This window comes from Pongo pygmaeus, chromosome 4 (assembly GCF_028885625.2).
Source record: "Pongo pygmaeus isolate AG05252 chromosome 4, NHGRI_mPonPyg2-v2.0_pri, whole genome shotgun sequence".
Lineage (NCBI taxonomy): Eukaryota > Metazoa > Chordata > Mammalia > Primates > Hominidae > Pongo > Pongo pygmaeus.
The window spans coordinates 75,248,135-75,267,994 of NC_072377.2; the positions used below are offsets into that span (position 1 = coordinate 75,248,135).

The window sequence follows — 19,860 nt, forward strand, 5'->3', positions numbered from 1 at the left end:
TGTATGCATAAAGAAGTTCTAGAAAAGATACAAAAATACTGCTTAAAATGTAGAGGAGAGGAAACAGGGTGGAAGAAAGACCTTTGATTTTTTTGAGCCAGAGACTGGGTATGGTGGCTCATCCCTGTAATCCCAGCGCTTTGGGAGGCCGAGGTGGGTGGATCACTTGAGATCAGGAACTCGAGACCAGCCTGGCCAACATAGTGAAACCCCGTGTCTCCTGAAAATACAGAAATTAGCCAGGCATGGTGGTGTGCATCTGTAATCCCAGCTACTCTGGAGGCTGAGGCAGGGGAATTGCTTTACTGGGAGGCGGAGGTTGCAGTGAATTGAGATTGCGCTACTGCACTCCAGCCTGGGCAACAGAGCGAGACTCCATCTCAAAAAAAAAAAAAAAAAAAGAAAAAGAAACAGAAAAGGACAAATATATGATTTTACTTCTATGAAATATTGAGAATAGGCAAATTCATAGAGGCAGAAAGTAGATTAGTTGTTGCCAGGGACTAGGAGGAGGGTGGAATGGGAGTGACCGCTAATGAGGATGGGGTTTCTTCTGGGAGTGATGAAATTTTCTGGAATTGGGTAGTGGTGATGGTTGCACACTTTGTGAATGTACTAAAAGCCACTGAATTGTATGCTTTAAAATAGTGAATTTTATGGTATGTGAATTCTATTCCGAAAAGTTTGTTACTTCAAAAATTTGTCCAAGAATCATCTTTGGTTATGGAATACTAATACAAATTCATTAGAAAGAATGTGTTAAATAGAGCTTATGTTTTGATGTAAAATAAGTATATTTCCCAAAAGAGGGTGTTAATTTTTAATAACTTTTACTGAAGATCAGGTAGGCCTGAAGAGCTGCCATTTCAAATGTATAAGTCTTAAGGCGTTATTTTAAAAGCCTGCAGCCATTATTGCTATTATTATTTTAACTTATCTCTTGTATGTGATAGCTGTCATTTGTTAATGAAAGGAAAATGCACTCAAAATTTATCTTTGTATAGTAAAAGGTACAAACTTTCATGGGCCATTCTTGTTTATTTTTTGACTAGAAAATGAGTAAAGATATGACTACAATTTGAAAACATCTTTTTGGAAATACAGGCGGATCATAATAGTGGAATAACACGAAAGGTTTTAGAGAGAAGATTTTGTCTAAGGGTCAGTAGTTACAATGTCCATTCAGTTAACTTGTACATTATAAAGAAGCCACTTGGCAGCCACGGAAGCCTGAAGTTCTACTGGAGAACTGGACCCCATCCAGCAATCCACCTTTGAAAGACCACGTTCATGGGGAGAAAAAGGCAGTAGCAGCAGCCTCATCCTTTAGAGAATTCTAAATTCTGATGCACGCTTGACTGAATGTTGAGAAAGGGCTTTGAAGGGTTTGCGCGTAGTGTGGGGTGTAGTTGCTGTAGCTTTTAGTAGCTTAGAGTGGTTGAAAAAAACAGATAGTAAGAAAAGTTTTTGAAGGAGCTTTTTGTTCTCCTGTCTTTTGTTTATCTTTTGAACTTGTCATTTAGTCAAATGAGCTGTTTTAATTTTCTCTTTGACTTCTATCATCTTTGCACCTATCACACTATCAAACGTGGGTGTTCCATAAATATTAACTGATGACAAATTCTTATTTTTTTTGGTTGATATTAGTCAGATCCCTGAAAATAAATATAATTTATCTGTTGTTTATTCCTTTTTGCAACTTTAAATATCCAGACACCTCTTATAATTTGTTATTGTCTGGACTGAATGTTATTTTACACTAAATGTTTTGGAAGGAAAAGAACCAAGAATTTAGTTCTGGGGGTGGAATAATTGGAGGTGAAAATTTTAACTAACTCTCTCTGCAGAGAGATATTTTATTTAAGATAAAGCTTTTGATGTAGAGAGTAATAAGTTGTTTCTATGCTGTATTTTCTTTTCTTTTTTCTTTTTGTTTCAGGGCTCCCCTCAAGAAATACTTTTTCTTTACCTTCAACCTGTCTGTGCTATATTTTAGATTAATGTTCATTATTCTAATAAAAGCTTTTCTTAGTTGATTAATTTGTTTCTTTTTCTTCAAAGAAGTAGGAATCAATAAATAATTCCTAAGGGGTTGGATTGGCATTTAGCCTTAAATTATTTTTTTTTTCTTTTTCCTGGTAGAATTTCTCTGGCTATAATTAAGTTATTCTTAATTTATTACTGGGGTTTGTTTCTTTTTGGCCACATTCTGCTAGATCTTAGGTTTAGGTAATCTTGGAGATTTTTTTCCTACCTCTCTTTCCTATGCAGAGTTTGTGATAGTAAATGGAATTTTTCAGCATGTTATTGAGTATTTAAAGATGAATAAATCACAGTTCCTGCCATCAAGGAATTCACAGCATAGAGGAGATGACAGACATACATGCACATTACTGAACTACATTTTGACACATGCCGTGTTGGAGGTGTAAGTGCAATGCCCTTGGACCGTGGATAGGCAGGCAGTCCTCTATTAATACCATGGAGAAGGCCTGGGCGGGTCAGGAAAGCTGTGTAGAGGAGGCAACTTGAGGTGGGACTTGAAGGGTAAGTGGGAATTCGTCAGGTAGGTGAGAAGAAGAGATCCCAGGCAGTGGGAGGAACACACACACAGACACAAAGGCTTGACCACATGTGTCAGGGCAGCATGACATAGGGAAAGAGGATGGCCTTTCAGGTCTTTCAAGCTGGAAACGTGTGGGCTCGAATTAGACTCCATTGCTTGCTATGGACTATAAGCAAGTTCTTTGTGACTCTGGGCTTAGGTTTTTCACCTGTAAGAGTAGAGATAATAGTCTGCAGTTTTCCTAGGTGCATGAATGAGAAAGCACAGTGTTCTTTAGTTCTATTGAAGAAAAAGTGTAGGTATAGTCAGGTGAGGAGTTGTGCATGTTGGGGAAGCATTTTTATATGTCTGATGGACCGATTTCACTGATGATTTTTATCCTTGTTGTAGGTTAAAGCGGCAACTGGGGAAGAAGTATCCGCCGAGGATCTTGGAGGTGCTGATCTTCATTGCAGGTGAAACAGAAATGGTTGTTTCTTTCCAGGATTGAGTGTCATTTTGTTTGTTTGTTTAGAAGAAGTTTTACGTACTTGTTTCTGGTGCTAAACTTGCCAGAGCACACCACAGTTTATTTGTTCTTGATCTGCTGGTTTAATGTTCAATTCTTTGAACTGTAGAGTTGCATTTCCAAGCTAGAGCATCAGCCAAGAAGGACTGGAGAGACAGGTTTCTTATTTATTTGACAAACATTCATTGGGCACCTGTTATGTAGCAGGCACTGTTCTGGATGCCTGAGATAAGAGGTAGATACTATCTTTGACCTCGAGGACCTTGTATTCTAGTCGGAGAGGTGGGCAATTGCAAGTAATTGCACAAGATTATGTAAATGTGGCTGATAGGTGATAAGGCTTACAAAGGAGAAGAGGGAGAGCATAGAGGAGGTGGGTCTACCCTGGGGTGTGCAGGTAAATGTTTAGTAACTGGTTCTCTGGGGAGGAAAAAAAGCCCCGATTTGTGGCATTTGCTAATTTCTGTGGTATGAGTGATCCCACCATGGCTGATTTCAAGCTGCCAACATGATGCCTCTATGTGGGATCAGACACAGATGCACGTAGTTGGCTCTTGTGAGTTAGGTGTGAGCTGGCTTCGTCACATCGTTGGCCTGACCATGTTAGGTTAGAGTGCAGGGGTAAGAAGACCCTCTACCTCCTAGAATGTTGTCAGAAGTCAGTGAGATACAATACATGGGGATTGCTTTAGAATGAAACTATACCTGCTTTTGATAAGTTAGCTATAAATGTTGATTGCCATTATGATTATTTTCTTGTTTGTCATCATAGTTGCTCAATAAAGGTTTTAGACTTTTTTTTTTTAGGAGTAATTGGGAAACAATTGAGGAGGAGGGTTTTTTTTCAGTATATATATATATATAAAAAATATATATTTTTTTCAGTTTTTTATATATATATATATATATTTCTATTTTTTGTAGAAACAGGTGTCTCACTGTATTGCTCAGGTTGGTTTAAAACCTTGCCTCAAGCAGTCCTCCTGCCTTGCCCTTCCAAAGTGCTGGGATTACAGGAGTGAGCCACTGCACCTGGACTAAATTTTTAAGCAGTTTGACTATTTAAAAAAAGTAAAGCTGTAGGTAATATATTAGGTTAAGGGTGTAGATTCTGGAATTTAACTTCCGTTTGCCTCCCCTATTACCCTTGGGACTTAGACAAACTGCTTACCCTACCTGAATCTCATTTCCTCATAGATAAAGTGAAAATTGTGAATAGTGCCTGCCTCATAACACAGCATCTACTACATATAACAGTAATAACTCTATTACTGTTATTCATAATATTCATAATGACCTGTTTAAAATTGTGAGGAAATGATTGGGGGTGATGAATTTTTTTTTGGAAAGTACCATGAAATTTATTAGTCACAAGTGGCTCTGTGTTCTCTCAAATGCATCTTTATACCTCTCATAAGTCATCCTTAAGAGCTAATTTGACACAAAGACTTATATATACAGTGTCTCATTAAAGGTTTTCCTTTCCTGCTGTTTTGGTAAATACTAGACAGTTTTCATAAAAAAGCATTTTATTTTAAATACTTACTGATTTAGAAGCTGTTCCTTCTGCTTCTATTTGACTTCTGACAGTGTAGTTATAAGTCAGCATTTATAACTGGTATTATGTGTGAAGCATTTAAAAGATATGGTCAGTCATAACATGATAAAATGTTGTATTAAATTAAATAAACTGAAAAAGATCTACCATTTGCGAGGCATCTGTGGGCTATGAAAAGGAGTAAACATGGTCTCTGCTTTTACTCAGGAACTCCCAGTCCTAAAGTAGAGTGTCATGAAATCACTGAGAGCCTAGCTCTAAGATATGTCTCCCAAGGAGTTTGGTGTTTTCCCAGGCAAGCCATAAAAGTTTAGATTGCAGCAGCTTAGTCCTTATAAAATGAACAAATCATTTTTTTCAAGTATGTATTTTTGCCTGACTTTACAGAGTTTTAAATACTTTATTAGAAAGTCATAGTTTATCTACATTTATCTACTATTGAAATAACAGGCCATCTAATTGGGACAGGACTAATAACCAGAGCAAGCCCATACTTCATTCACAGCACTTGAAATTGAACAGGAACTTCCATGGCCCCTGCCACAGAACCGTTTTACCAGTTCCGATTTTTACCCATAATCCAAGGGCCAATGTATTCAAGCCTTTTCATTTGTTGCCTGTGATGGCTTACTGTCAGTGTAACTTTGTAGGGAGGGGGCTCAGAGTTCTCTCAGAAATGAGAGGCCAGAGTTGGCATCTCCATTAGGAGCTCAGTTATGTACACAATTTATGCTGTAACCAACTACATCATGAAAGCGTGCCATCTGTGATTGGCCTTCATCACACGCAATTCTGCTTAAGGTACAGGGGATGAGTACTTAATAGAAGCCTTTGTCAGCAAGGCCCCTTGGTCTAGCAGAGGAAGGTTAAGGTTAGAAAATAGAAGGCGAGGGTTCTTATGCAGCTACTTGTGGTCTTAGGTGAAGGTACTTATGTGTACTTCAGCTTTTCCTGTTTGTAAAACAAAGGGAATACAGTTTTGCTAGGGTTCTTAAAAGGACTACTTAAGATGACATTTATTAAAGATGATAAATTTTTTAAGTGTTTTAGAAGTAAAAGTGCTGTCATCTTTAGATGAGAGAAGATACTTGGGACTTGAGATATTTAATTATTTTCCTTTTCCTTGTTCTGATGAGTTTAGTTTGCTTATTCTGTAGAAAGTCTGGAGTAAGTGACCACTATGCTTTGGATGATCATCATGCCCTTCACTTAACTAGGAAGGTTGTGAGGAATCTAAATTATCAGAAGAAATTGGATGTGAGTACGATATGTTCTTATATCTTTTATTTTCCTGAAATGCATTTTGACTCACTGCACCTTGAAATCATGTCTTTAAACAGGTTAACATGATCTATATTTCTGCAGGTCACCATTGAACCTTCTGAAGAGCCTTTATTTCCTGCTGATGAATTGTATGGAATAGTTGGTGCTAACCTTAAGAGGAACTTTGATGTCCGAGAGGTATGTGAAAGTGGAACTGTGAGCTTTTTGACCAGCTGTGAGTCTCTTTGTATGTGTATCTATTTTCAAAGCTAAAGTTTGTTAAGATATGTTCATGCCTAGAAATAGATGTGGATCTCAGTAAGGAGTGACATATGTGGCAATGATACCTTTCCATACTGTAGATATCACTGGTACAGAGTAAATACTAGAAGAGGGGAGTGGGGGACCTCAATGATTGGAAAGTTTTCATTGCACAAAAAGTGTGATTTGGTCATAAGTAAGACTCCATGTCCTGTGCACATTATGAATGATGTAAGGCAACTTAACAATTGTCAGCTATTTCTTTTCATTGTTCTTATTTTGGGAAATGGATGAAATGTCAGTAAGTTGTTGGAAGAAAAAACATACCCTTTTAGATCAATAAGACATTTGCAATGATTAGACCTGATTACAGTTGAAAATGTTGCTATGGTTACACATTGTCGACATAGCATTCTGTAATTTAGATGGACAACTTTTAGGGTTTAGAGCATACAGTCTTTTATTTTGTTTAGTATCCATAGTTGGCAGAGTAGTTTTTAAATTAGGAAATTATCTTAATATCAAATTCTGTGCTGGAGGTTTTAATATTTCACATTATATTTCCCCCTTGACTATAAAATATTATATATTAGTTGTGAAAAATATAGAAAATACAGAAAAGAAAAAAATTAAATTGCATATAATTCCACCCTCTAGAGAAGGTGGCTAATATTTGGATGTTTTAGCTTAATGTGTATATACGCACATTTTTATGTAGTTGAGATAGTCTATACGTATATTTTTTTATTTTACTTTTTCTAGTTTAAATTATGAACATTTTCCCATGTCTTAAGAAATTCTTCATGAAATATTTTCTACGGCTAGATCTTAATTCCTATAATAGTACTTGGCAACATGGTAAGTAATCAGTAACTATTTTCTAGATGCATTGATGGATGTAACGTTATGTTGTATGGATTTATTTAGGCAATACCCCAGCATTGCTAGTGGGTCTTAAATCCTGGATTTTATTGAGCTTCAAGTGATATGTCACTTTAGCAAACGTGACTTAGTTAATTGTAAATTTTTAAATTAGGTTTTTAGTTTGACTTTTAATTAATTATAAGCACAGAAAAAAATGGTACTTAAACTCTGACGTACTTGAAAAATGTGTTGGGCCAGGTGCAGTGGCTCATGCCTGTAATCCCAGCACTTTGGGAGGCGGAGGCAGGCAGATCCCTTGAGTCCAGGAGATCAGCTGGCTAACATGGTGAAACCCCATCTCTACTAAACATACAAAAATTAGCCAGGCGTGGTAGCACATGCCTGTAATCCCAGCTACTCAGGAGGCCAAAACAAGAGAATCGCTTGAACCTGGGAGCAGAGGTTGCAGTGAGCCGAGATTGCACCACTGCACTCCAGCCTGGGTGACAGAGTGAGACTCTGTCTCAAAATAAATAAATAAATAAATAAATAAATAAAGATAAAAATAAATAAATAAATAAAAGAGAAAAATGAGTTGTTCCAGGTAGCCAAGTTCTCTGGTTGGCTGAGAAGTCACCCTTTTCGTGTAACCACTTCTTCATTTATCCACAGTATTTATTGAGTATTTATTCTATTCAGGGGTTGTTTCAGGTGCCAGGGATACAGAAGCAAACAAATAGACAGATACAAATACATGCCTTCATGTTGTTTTCATTTCATTTTAATGGAAATCTTTTTAAAAAGATAGACTTGTGTCTTTTTTTTTTTTTTTTGAGACTGAGTCTTGCTCTGTTGCTCAGGCAGGAGTGCAGTGGCACGATCTTGGCTCACTGCAAGCTCCACCTCCCGGGTTCACGCCATTCTCCTGCCTCAGCCTCTCGAGTAGCTGGGACTACAGGTGCCCGCCACCACGCCTGGCTAATTTTTTTGAATTTTTAGTAGAGACAGGATTTCACCGTGTTAGCCAGGATGGTCTCGATCTCCTGACTTCATGATCCGCCCGCCTCAGCCTCCAAAGTGCTGGGATTACAGGTGTGAGCCACCACGCCCAGCCGACTTGTGTCTTCTTAAATAGTAACCTGGACTTTTACCTTTTGCTGATCCATGGTCATTATTGTGAATATAATTTGTTACATTTTTCTATATTGGCAAATAAGCCTTATATGGAAGTCTTTTTTTTTTTTTTTGTTATGTTTTTGTTTTGTTTTGTTTTTTTGTTTAGAGATGAGGTCTCGCCATGTTTCCCAGGCTGGTCTTGAACTCCTGGGCTGAAGCAGTCCTCCCACCTCAGCCTCCCAAAGTGCTGGGGTTACAGGCGTGAGCCACCACGCCCAGCTCTTTATATGGAAGTCTTAATAGTGTATGGAGCTGTGGGACAGCATTGGAATCTGAGTTGGGAAACCTGGGTTCCAGTTCTCATTCTCCCAGTCAGTAGTCCTGGGATTTAACCTCTCTGAACATTGCTTTCTGCTTCTAGAAATGGGGATAGTATCATATTATCTGTCTGCTTCCTTTAATCCCCCATTCAACAGTTAATTAATACATCTTTTTTTTTTTTTTTTGAGACAGAGTTTCGCTCTGTTGCCCAGGCTGGAGTGCCGTGGCACGATCTTGGCTCACTACAACCTCCGCCTCCCAGGTTCAAGCGATTCTCCTGCCTCAGCCTCCTGAGTAGCTGGGATTCCAGGCACCTGCCACCATACCTGGCTAATTTTTGTATTTTTAGTAGAGACGGGGTTTCGCCATGTTGGCCTGGCTTTTCTCGAACTTCTGACCTTAGGCGATCCGCCCACCTCAGCCTTCCAAAGTGCTGGGATTACAGGTGCGAGCCACCACACCTGGCCAATTAATACATTCTTTTTAAAAAAATGTATTAAAGTTACAGCTTTTAAGTTCAGCTTAAAGATACATTATTCTATGTATAAGTCTAGGAAATTTTAACATTTCCCCCCTTCTTCCTAAGAAATTTTCAAATATGCTGAGATGTTCAAAGAAGAATACAATGATCACCTGTATGTGAACCTCATAGAGTCAACAATTGTTAGAATTTGTGTCATTTGTGTGTGAAATACATTTTAAAGCACAGGCACACCTCAGATACATTGTGGGTTCAGTTCCAGATCACTGCAATAAAGTTAATATCACAATAAAGTGAGTCACATGAACTTTTTGGTTTTCCAGAGCATATAAAAGTTATATTTATACTATATTGTAGTCTGTTAAGTGTGCAGGAGCACCTTGCCTTTAAAAAGTACATATGTTAATTTAAAAATACCTTATTGCTTTAGAAAATGCTAACAATCATTTGAACCTTCAGTGAATCATCTTTTGCTGGTGGAGGGTCTTGCCTTGATGCTAATGACAGCCAACTAATCAGGGTGGAGGTTGCTGAAGGTTGGGGTGGCTGTGGCAATTTCTTAAAATAAGACAACAATGAAGTCTGCCACACTGACTGACTCTTGCTTTTATGAAATATTTCTCTGTAGTATGCAATACTGTTTGCTAGCATTTGATCCAGGGTAGAACTTTCTTTGTTTTTTTTCAGACGGAGTCTCACTCTGTCACCCAGGCTGGAGTGCAGGGGCGCGATCTCGGCTCACTGCAAGCTCCGCCTCCCGGGTTCACGCCATTCTCCTGCCTCCCGAGTAGCTGGGAATACAGGCGCCTGCCACCGCACCCGGCTAATTTTTTGTATTTTTAGTAGAGACGGGGTTTCACCGTATTAGCCAGGATAGTCTCGATCTCCTGACTTCATGATCTGCCCGTCGGCCTCCCAAAGTGTTGGGATTACAGGCGTCAGCCACCGCGCCTGTAGAATTTTCAAAATGAGTCAGTCCTCTCAAACCTGACTACTGCTTTATTAACTAAATTTATGTAATACTCTATATCCGTAGTTGTCAGTAGTTGTCATTTTACAGTGTTTGTAGCATCTTCACCAGGAGTACATTCTATCTCAAGAAACTTCTTTTTTTGCTCATTCGTAAGAAGCAGCTCCTCATCTGTTCAAGTTTGAACATGAAATTGCAGCAGTTCAGTTACATCTTCAGACTCCATTTCTAACTCTAGTTATCTCCACCACATCTGAAGTGACTTCATCCATTGAAATCTTGAACCCCTCAAAGTTACCCATGAGGGTTGGAATCAACTTCTTCCAGTATCTTTAATTTAATTAAATATCCTTAATGTTGATATTTTGACCTCCTCGCATGAATCGTGAATATTCTCAATGGCATCTAGAATGGTGAATCCTTTCCAAAAGGTTTTCGATTTACTTTGCCCAGATCTGTCAGAGCAATCACTATCTATGGCAGCTATAGCCTGAGGAAATGTATTTCTTTTTTTTTTTTTTTTGAGACGGAGTCTCGCTCTGTCGCCCAGGCTGGAGTGCAGTGGCGCAATCTTGGCTCACTGCAACCTCTGTCTCCCGGGTTCAAGCAATTCTCCTGCCTCACCCTCCCAAGTAGCTGGGATTACAGGTGCACGCCACCATTCCCAGCTAATTTTTGTATTTTTAGTAGAGACAGAGTTTTACCATATCGGTCAGGCTGGTCTTGAACTCCTGACCTCAGGTGATCCACCCGTCTTGGCCTCCCAAAGTGCTGAGAATACAGGTGTGAGCCACCACGCCTGGCCCAGGAAATGTATTTCTTAAATAATAAGACTTAAAAGTAAAAATGACTCCTTGCTCCATGGGCTACAGAGTGGATGTTATAATAGCAGGCATGAAAAGAACACTCATCTCTTTGTGCATCTCTGTCAGAGCCTTGAGTGACCAGGTATATTGTCAGTGAGCAGTAATATTTTGAAAGAAATCTTTTTTTCTGAGTAGTAGGTCTCAACAGTGGCCTTAAAAATTCATTAAGCCATGCCACAAATACATATGCTGTCATCCGGGGTTTGCTGTTACATTTATAGAGCACAGGCAGAGTAGATTTAGGATAATTCTGCAACTTAAAGTCACCAGCTGCATTAGCCTTTAACAAGAGAGTAAGCCTGTCCTCAGACGACGTGCACTGACCTCTCCCCAGCTATGAAAGTCCTAGGTGGCATCTTCTTCCACCAGAAGGCTGTTTCATCTACACTGAAAATCTGTTGTTTAATGTAGCCACCTTCATCAATGATCTTAGCTAGATCATCTGGATAACTTGCTATAGCTTCTATAATACATCAGCACTTGCTGCCTCACCTTATACCTTTGTGGTACAAATGGCTTTTTTTTTTTAAACCTCATGAACCAATCTCTGCTAGCTCCAAATTTTTCTTCTGCGACTTCACCTATCCAAGCCTTCAGGGAATTGAAGAGTTAAGACCTTGCTCTGGATTAAAGGGAATGTTGTGGCTGGCTTGATTTTCTATCCAGACTACTCAAACCTTCTCCATATCAGCAACAAGGCTGTTTTCGCTTTCTCGACATTATGGATTTTTTGTGAAGATAAGTGAATGTATTTTATGTGGCCTGGTGGTGTTAATTGTGATGCAAATACAACATAGTTTTTCACTAAATGGTCCTAGATTGCTGTGCCCTTTGAGCAGCCGTATCTCTGTGTGGAAGAATGATAGTTGTTGCGTGTTGATTGCTTGTTAAAGGTACAATTTTTACAGGTATATAGCACCCAAAACAGATAACTGTTACATTCCCATTATATTAGTGGATTTTTTAGGAAAAGAAGTAAAAAATAATTCAGAGTAAACTTTTACTTGATGGCGAGAAAGATGTTGGGAAGCGTTCACTCAGTTTTCAGCCTTTGCATCATACAAAACAAGATTTTGATTGATGTGGCAAACAGAAAAAGGGAAGTGCAAACTATGTAGAAAAATAGTATGTATCATCTAAAATAGTTTCTGAAATTGAAAATACGCTTCATGTTTAGAACTCCTTACAGTAGTCCTGATATATAATGATAAGCCCCAGGGATAAACTAGTAATTTCCACTCCTTTATACATATGTGGATGATCCTTCCTTCAAGTATACCAGATTCAGAATCAATGAGTCTTTATTAAGTGCTTAATAATAGTGATAGCTACACTTTAATGAGAGCCTGGCAGTATGCTTTAGTTAGCCCTTTATTTTTATTTTTTACTTTTTTATTTGTCTTTTTTCTACCGTGTTAACTGGTAGTGCTGTTTATCCTTTTATTTTCTTTCTAATTTATTATTTCTTGCTGAAAGGAATAGTTAGCACTTTTTACATTTTTTTTTTAACAGATGAGGAAACTGAAGCTTAAAGAATTTTCTAGTTTCTCAGTGGGAGAGCTGGGAGTCAGAGCTGGCTTTTCTTCTCAGCATGATTTTTGTAGGTTCCTATTTCCTTACAAGTAGATCATATCTTCACAGCTCTTCTGTTCCATCATTCCAGAAGTGAGAACTGAGACTCAGAGGGGTGAAGTGACTTACTCTAGGGCATACCAGTCATACCTGATACCTTAGATTGGAGCCTGTGTCTTTTGACTCTGAGCCCTGTCTCTACCCAGCTTTCTGATTGCATCCCTGAACCTCTGCCGGTGCATTCGAACAGTCCTTGAAGCTCTAAGTCTAGCAACCAGCCCTTGGAGCCTTTCCTGCTTTTCTTGCATGCAGCATGGTGCTGTTGCTTGTATAGTGAAGTATAAAATCAGAACCCAGAATGACTTCAGGGCATTAACCAGGCATGTCAAATGAAATTCTAGTGAGATTTTCTGTGTAGTGTGAAATTTTGTGAAAGTGACAACTTCACTGTGAATTGTTTTCCTATAAGTAACTTTAATACAAAAATTCTTTTGTAATATAATTTCTCAAGGCCATTGTTGTTTTTCCTCTTAGGTCATTGCTAGAATCGTGGATGGAAGCAGATTCACTGAGTTCAAGGCCTTTTATGGAGACACATTAGTTACAGGTATAAAGGTGAAGAATTGAAAATACGAACATTTTCTGCTGCTTTGAAAATCAGGAATCTCTTGTTTCAAGACTTTGATACACTTGACATGGGCTTTGTTGTTGAGAGCCCTACAAATGTGTGAGCCAGTTTTCAAAAGGAACTGCTTTATAAAGATAATTTGTAGCTTAATGGCTTCATGGATCCAAATAGTTTAAAGTATTAATAGCTACATGCTGTGGTGTGGGTCCCTATCTGTGACTTTGTGACATTAGTTGTATAAAAAGGTTCTTATAGTAAAATTAGTAGAAAATACTTGTAGTTCTTTTTGTTTTTCTGTATAGCAATAATTATTTTGAAAATTTCAGCACTGTTTCCTTTGTTCTTTAGTGTCCGATTCAACGAGGAAGTTTTATATTGTGTTTAGCTTCCCAGAAGGATATAGTGAGTTAAACCGTCTCATAGCCTCTGTGTAGGTCTTAAGCTGATTCATGCAGACACTAGATTGAGAATTCAGTATATCACGTCAGGAAAAACAAAATAAGGATGTTTATAAAGGTTAATTTTTTAAATCTAAACTGTTTAGTTGATAGGCCTTTGAAGAAAAGTTTTTGAGATAGATGCTAGACCCATAATAATCTATTTGGGACAAATGGAAGAACAAATTTTGTGAATTTTACTTGTTCATAAAAAACTTGAAAATATAGTAGTTAGTCAAAGGTAATACCAGAGTAGGAAAAAAACTAGCTACAGAAATCCAAATTGCAAATATACATTGAGGCTTAAGGATAAATCACAGTACTTTGTCCTAGTTTGATTTGTGAACAAAAGAAGGGTTCACACTGGGAGCAAAATTTATGTTTTTGTACTTAGGTGTTTAAGTGATTAAAAGCTTTTTGTTTGATATATAGACAGGATTTGTCACCAAATTGTTCAGAATGTAACAGTCATTGTGTAGCAGTTTAAAACAAGTCAAAGCCGTTTCTGCTTTCTCTAAAGATGGATGGGCTGTCTTTGTCATCTGCTTTTATGGATTTGCCTCCTACTTGCTAAAAGCCCTGTGGCACTCTTGTACCCTAGAATAGCAACCTAGTTTCTTCCATCTCTTGACTGTACTGGAGTTCAAATACATTTAGGGACAGAGAAGGGGAGTGAGAAGGAGAAGAAGGGAATGAGAGGCTGGTGGTGGGGGGTGGGGGTGGGGGTGGCGGATAAGAAGGGTGGGAGGAATAAGAAGGTGGGAGGCATAAAGGGTGAGGAGGTGAGAGGGGAGGACAGATTTTTCTGGGTCTCAAATGTCTCTGGAAGTTCCTCAGGGTTTCCTCCTGCCTCAGCACTTACCATGTGTAGCCTCTAGTCGTTTCTTGGACACTGTGCTTTCCCGTTTGTAACTCAGGTTTGGATCAGGCAGTTGGTGAAGACCCTCCCTCTACGGGTGTCCCTAGTAGTGTGGGGACATGTTCCCTACTCAGTGCATCCTGTCTGTTCCTGGAGATCCCTAAGTGGGGCCTAGTGTGGGTTGAATCTAAGTAGTTAACAGGGTTGCACATTTGCAGGGGTAGCATCTTTCCAGTGAGTGATGTGTTAAATTCCCATGTCTTTGTGCAGTGAAGCAGGACTAAGAATGGATTGCTGGACTTTTTGGAAGTTTACCCCTTTCTGAGTTGCTTCTGTAAGTGGCAGTGCCATTTAGGATGTACTGCATAAGTTTTTGGCTGGGATTTTAGGACTGAAAGACATGTAGGTGGCCATCAAATCAGTGTTTCATTGTATCACATTAAATAAACATGATAAGTTAGCCAGGTGTAGTGACTACTGGGGCCTATAGTCCCAGCTGCTTGGGAGGCCAAGGTGGGAGGATCACTTGAGCCCGGGAGGTTGAGGCTGCAGTGAGCCATGATCTCACCATTGCATTCCAGCCTGGGCGACAGAAAAAGACCCTGACATGATGATTTTTAAAAAGTCATAAATTCAGACAAAGCCAGAGTAAAGAAGAAAAAAAAAAAAACAAATCTTTAAAGATTCAGGCTGGGCGTGGTAGCTCATGCCTATAATCCCAGTACTTTGGGAGGCCAAGGTGGGAGGATCACTTGAGCCCAGGAGTTCGAGACCAGCCTGGCAACATAGAAAAACCCCATCTCTACAAAAAATACAAAAACTAGCTGGGTGTGGGGGTGAGTGTCCGTAGTCTCAGCTACTCAGGAGGCTGAGGTAAGAGGAAGGATCACTTGAAGCCTGAGAATTTGAGGCTGCAGTGAGCCATGACTGTGCTACTGTGTTCCAGCCTAGGCAACAGAGTGAGACCTTGTCTCAAAAAAAAATTCAGTTTTCTGGCTTATCAGTGTGTTGATACTGTCTCTTATCTGTTCATTTTTCTTCAATAATTATTTTGATATTAAAAATGATATTTTTATAGTATCCCTAGCGTCTGGTACATACTAGACACTCAGATATATTAAATGAATAAATGGATAATACACTAAGCCAATTATTTAACCAAATCAATCAAGACAAATGGATAACTCTACATGTATCATGACCCTTTCTAGAAGCAAAAGAACCCAGAGTCTAGGACCTCAGGAACAAGAAGATTGTGACATGAGCTGTTTTATACCATAGACAAAATCTCTTTGCATTTTAAACTTGGATCGATATTAAAGAATGTGTAAATATGCCTCTTTCTTGTGAATTAGAAGCCCTTGGAAAAGCACAAAACATAAATCTTTGAATTTTCTTTTGAGGATTTGCTCGAATATTTGGGTACCCAGTAGGTATCGTTGGAAACAACGGAGTTCTCTTTTCTGAATCTGCAAAAAAGGCAAGTACTGTTAAAAATATTTCAAGATCTTCTGTTTTAATTTAACATAACGTTGAAGGTCAAATAATGAGTTAAAATTTATTGTATAAAAGTATAAAAATGCTTAACTAGATGCCTCAGCAACCAGAACACTGTGTGCACGGGCATGTGTGTGTGTGTGTGTGTGTGTGTGTGTGCATGCATGTATATATATGTGCATGTACATTAGTATTTGAAACAGTTTTTATGGTGGTTTACATTAACATGCTGTGATGAACCATCTGGAGCACTATTAAAAATGTACTCATTTTAGGAAAATTCTCCTAAGATACTTGAGTTATAATTGCTATAGAGGACATGTACATATTCTCAGATGATAGAGAATACTTGTCCTGAAAGTGCTTCATGTCCTGGAGGGACTCAGAGGTCTCATGGTTCAAAGATTCAGGTGGTTCAGGTGGTTCTGAGACATGATCTGTTTATTCTCTTCTATCCCATTATCACTTTAACTTTATTGTATTTTTGCTTTTTGGAAATGAGAATAGTGGGTCTTTGTTACCAGACCCGTGGCTTTAAAAAAGGAAGTTCTTTTTAGTTATTATTATTATTATTTAATTCAATCCTCCAAGACATCAGAAAAAAGAGGGAGTTCTTGAATATCTTTTGGCTTAGTTATTATTTGATTTCATATATTGTCTCAGATTTACCTAAACTTGGATAAATGTAATTCATATACTTATTTGATAAAAATGTCTTTTAAAAAAATTTTAATTCACCAAACTGCTTCAGGAAATAAAATGTTTCATTAAGAAAAAATATGTTTAGTATTGCTTTTTCTCTTGAAATAACAGGGTAAAAGGTCTCTTTACTGATGCAGGTAATAGGCAGTTAAGCTCTTTCATACCCTAATTGAGGAAGAATTTGTCTTTGGTGAAATTTTTTATCAATAAAATTGGTTTCTGTATTCTGCTATTTATTATTACTCCTTCAACTCGATTATAAAATGAGAACAAGAAATTAAAAGTAACAAAAATAAAAAATCACTTATAATTATACCAGAAATAGCTTTTAGTAACATTTTATTATTTTTTCTTAATAGATTCCTTTTTTTAAAAAATTGATGTGCTATATAGAGAGAGGTTTTGCGTGTTTTCATTTAATAGTATATAGACAGTATTTCTCAAAATATTAGATATTCCTGAAATAATGACTTTTAATGAATATATAATAACTTATTTCAATAGAGGAAATGTCAGACTGAGTCCAAACGAACTCTGCCTGGCTTTATTTGTCAGCTTGGCACAAATAAACCCCAGAGGAGTTATGTTTGGCCTCAGCCTGACGTTTCATTTGTTGAAATAAGCCCCAAAGGTCTATGTGATTTTCTTATTCTTGTAAACGTAGTCATATTGAAGTCGAGCAATTACTTTGCAATTTTGTGCCTGACAAGGCATTTCCAGCAGAGGTAAAGAGAAATTCAGATAGATTAAAACATAAAGGAAATGGTTTATAAGAGTTTCCTAACTCATACAATCTTTAGGGAAGAAATAGTTGTATTTTTATATCACTAAATAATTTCCTAAACTCAAGGTTAGAAGATTTCTATCACTCATCTAATCTAAAATCCCATTTATCTGGGGAATGTTGGCAAGGATGATATATTTACTATAATCTTGATGCATTAAAGAATTTCAGATGATCGTCAAAATGGAAATGTCATCTTCATATCCCAGGAGGGTTTATATTCTGGCTTTTCTAAAGTAGAGAGCTAGAGAATTGTCATATAGCAGAGTTCAGCAATTCTCACTGGCATCAGTTCTTTCTTTTCTGTACTTAAGTTTCACTTGCTGTTTACAATGTTAGTGATTGACTTCATCCTTGACGCAACAATAGTCTTAGAGCCATGTGCCAGTGATTATACAGGTGATTGTGCAAAACCAGTGTAGTACAAACCTACAGCTACATATCCTATTGATAATGGAGTAGCACTGTACTATTATTGTTACTCTTTCTATAAGGTAAGACTAGCCAAACAAAGGATATTCTTAGCCAGGAGTGGTAGCACACACCTGTAGTTCCAGCTACTCGGGAGGCTGAGACAGGAGGATTGCTTAAGCCCAGAGTTTGAGGATGCAGTGAGCTATAATTATGCCACTGTATTCCAGCCTGGGCAACAGAGTGAGACCATGTTTCTTTAAAAAAAAAATTAATAAGAAAAGAAAAAATTTTAAAGGGGAGTATTCTTTCTTGTCTTTGGCTGAAGTTGTGGTGTTTGTAGAATGCATGATGATAATAGAGTTAATTCCCTTTTAAAAAGATTTTTATGTTATTTGCTTATAGGGTGCTCACTTTGTCCAGTTATGCTGCCAAAGAAATATTCCTCTGCTGTTCCTTCAAAACATTACTGGTAAGAAAATAGCTTAATCAGTTTGGTTGTATTGATTCCAGAGCTGTACCATCAGTGTGGCTCATGTATTGGACAGCACACATGTAGACCACTTCATCAGAGCAGGAAGTTCTACTGGACATTCTCTTTCTGGAGGCCCTTTAAGAGTTAGCACTTTTCTTCATGCATGTTAAATATTCTGAGGAGATTATCCATATTTTCTTTCCCCCAAGTAACTGGGCCTACAGGCATGTGCCACCATGCCTGGTTAATTTTTGTATTTTTGTAGAGATGTAGTTTCACCCAGACCATGTTGCCCAGACTGGTCTCAAACTCCTGAGCTCAAGCAGTCTGCCTGCCTTGTTCTCCCAAAGTGCTGGGATTACAGACGTGAGCCACGAGCCACCACACCTGGCTGATTATCCATATTTTCTAAGCGAAGCTATTTCTGAGTTATGTACATGATCAACATTTACATGGCCACCTTTACTCCTGTGTGTGCACAGCCACACACCCAGAAAGCAGCAGGAGCATGATCTGATCACTGCAGAGAGCATCATGCTTTTCCTAGGACCCTTTTCCTCCTCAAGATTTCAGGCACGTGCTACGGTCTTCCCTTTTATTGTACAGTTAATTCTACTTGAAGTAACATCATTTTAAAATGTATGTGTATACCCTGAACCAAAGTCTGGGGATTTGAGTTTTGGCCCCAAAGAATGGTATGATCAAAGTGAGATATGTCACCTCTCTGGACTTTACTCCAGAGATGACCTTAACATGGTGGATAAATTGATTTTTAAGGTCTGTTACAGTTTAAGAGTGAATTCTCTGATTCTCTGGTATCCTTCATTATATGTTGCAGAGTGTCTGAGATATACAGGGCACTCAGATATGCTGGTTAGCAGAAAACAGCCTCCCCCATCCCAGGCTACCTCAGCTTCAAAGGAAGGAGAGGCTCTTAGTAGTTGTTGGGATCATGCAAGCTTCTATGAGAAGGAAGAGTCAGGCTCTTGGCAGTCAACAGGGCTTGAAATAGTACTGGTGCTAAAGCATCTTCATCCTGTGAGCTACTTAGGTTCATGATATTTGGTTAGATGAGTGTTGAGAGAAGTGATATCCAAATGGCAGCCTAAGAGGGTCCTGCGTGGCAACTTATGTAAAAGGGCAGATAGAAAGGATTCTGAAGCCTAACTATACCAGAGTTCTTGTTTTTAATAATGATTCCTGGATTGTTAACCACCAGGCAGTTAAAACTCTGTGGTTTGAAGATATCTACATTTTTGTTTTGTTTTGGCCCTGTTGGGTTGAGTTCAGTTTTTCAGCATTGCATTTGAGGTTCCTGTGTGATATTCACCTGGAGGCATATAGTAGGCAGGTGAATAAGTCTCAGCACAGGAGAGGTGTTTTAGGTAGAGATGCAAATGTAGACATCATCAGAATATGGAGGTAATTTTAAAGCTGTGGGAATAGATAAGAACACCCCTGAGAGAAGAGAAGAAGGTTCAGTGACAGTCTTCGAGTACCTCTGATTTTTTCCTTTTTCTTCAAGAGTAAAGGAAGATGGGGAGCATGATTATGCAGTTTTCTTAAGATGGGAAGGAGAAGGATTTGAGAAAGCGAAGTGAGATGCCTCACTCTTCTTTTTGAAGGCAGGATCCCCTCCAGAGAATAGAGGGGTGGTGGGTCGGGTTGGGTGGGGTGAGAACTTGAAGACAGCTGATATTTGAAGTAGGTATGGTGGGAAT

The 19,860-nt window shown here is 38.4% G+C and overlaps 1 protein-coding gene across 1 annotated transcript in view; it reads left to right on the plus strand.

Annotated features, from left to right (window-relative positions):
• The window catches only part of MCCC2 (methylcrotonyl-CoA carboxylase subunit 2), a 66,120-nt gene that overhangs the window by 35,537 nt on the left and 10,723 nt on the right, over positions 1–19,860 (plus strand). The window contains exons 8-13 of the mRNA XM_054489899.2: positions 2,957–3,021; positions 5,790–5,889; positions 5,998–6,093; positions 12,881–12,953; positions 15,674–15,750; positions 18,070–18,136. Of these exons, the coding sequence (XP_054345874.1) occupies positions 2,957–3,021; positions 5,790–5,889; positions 5,998–6,093; positions 12,881–12,953; positions 15,674–15,750; positions 18,070–18,136 (478 nt within the window). The remainder of the gene's footprint in view (positions 1–2,956; positions 3,022–5,789; positions 5,890–5,997; positions 6,094–12,880; positions 12,954–15,673; positions 15,751–18,069; positions 18,137–19,860) is intronic.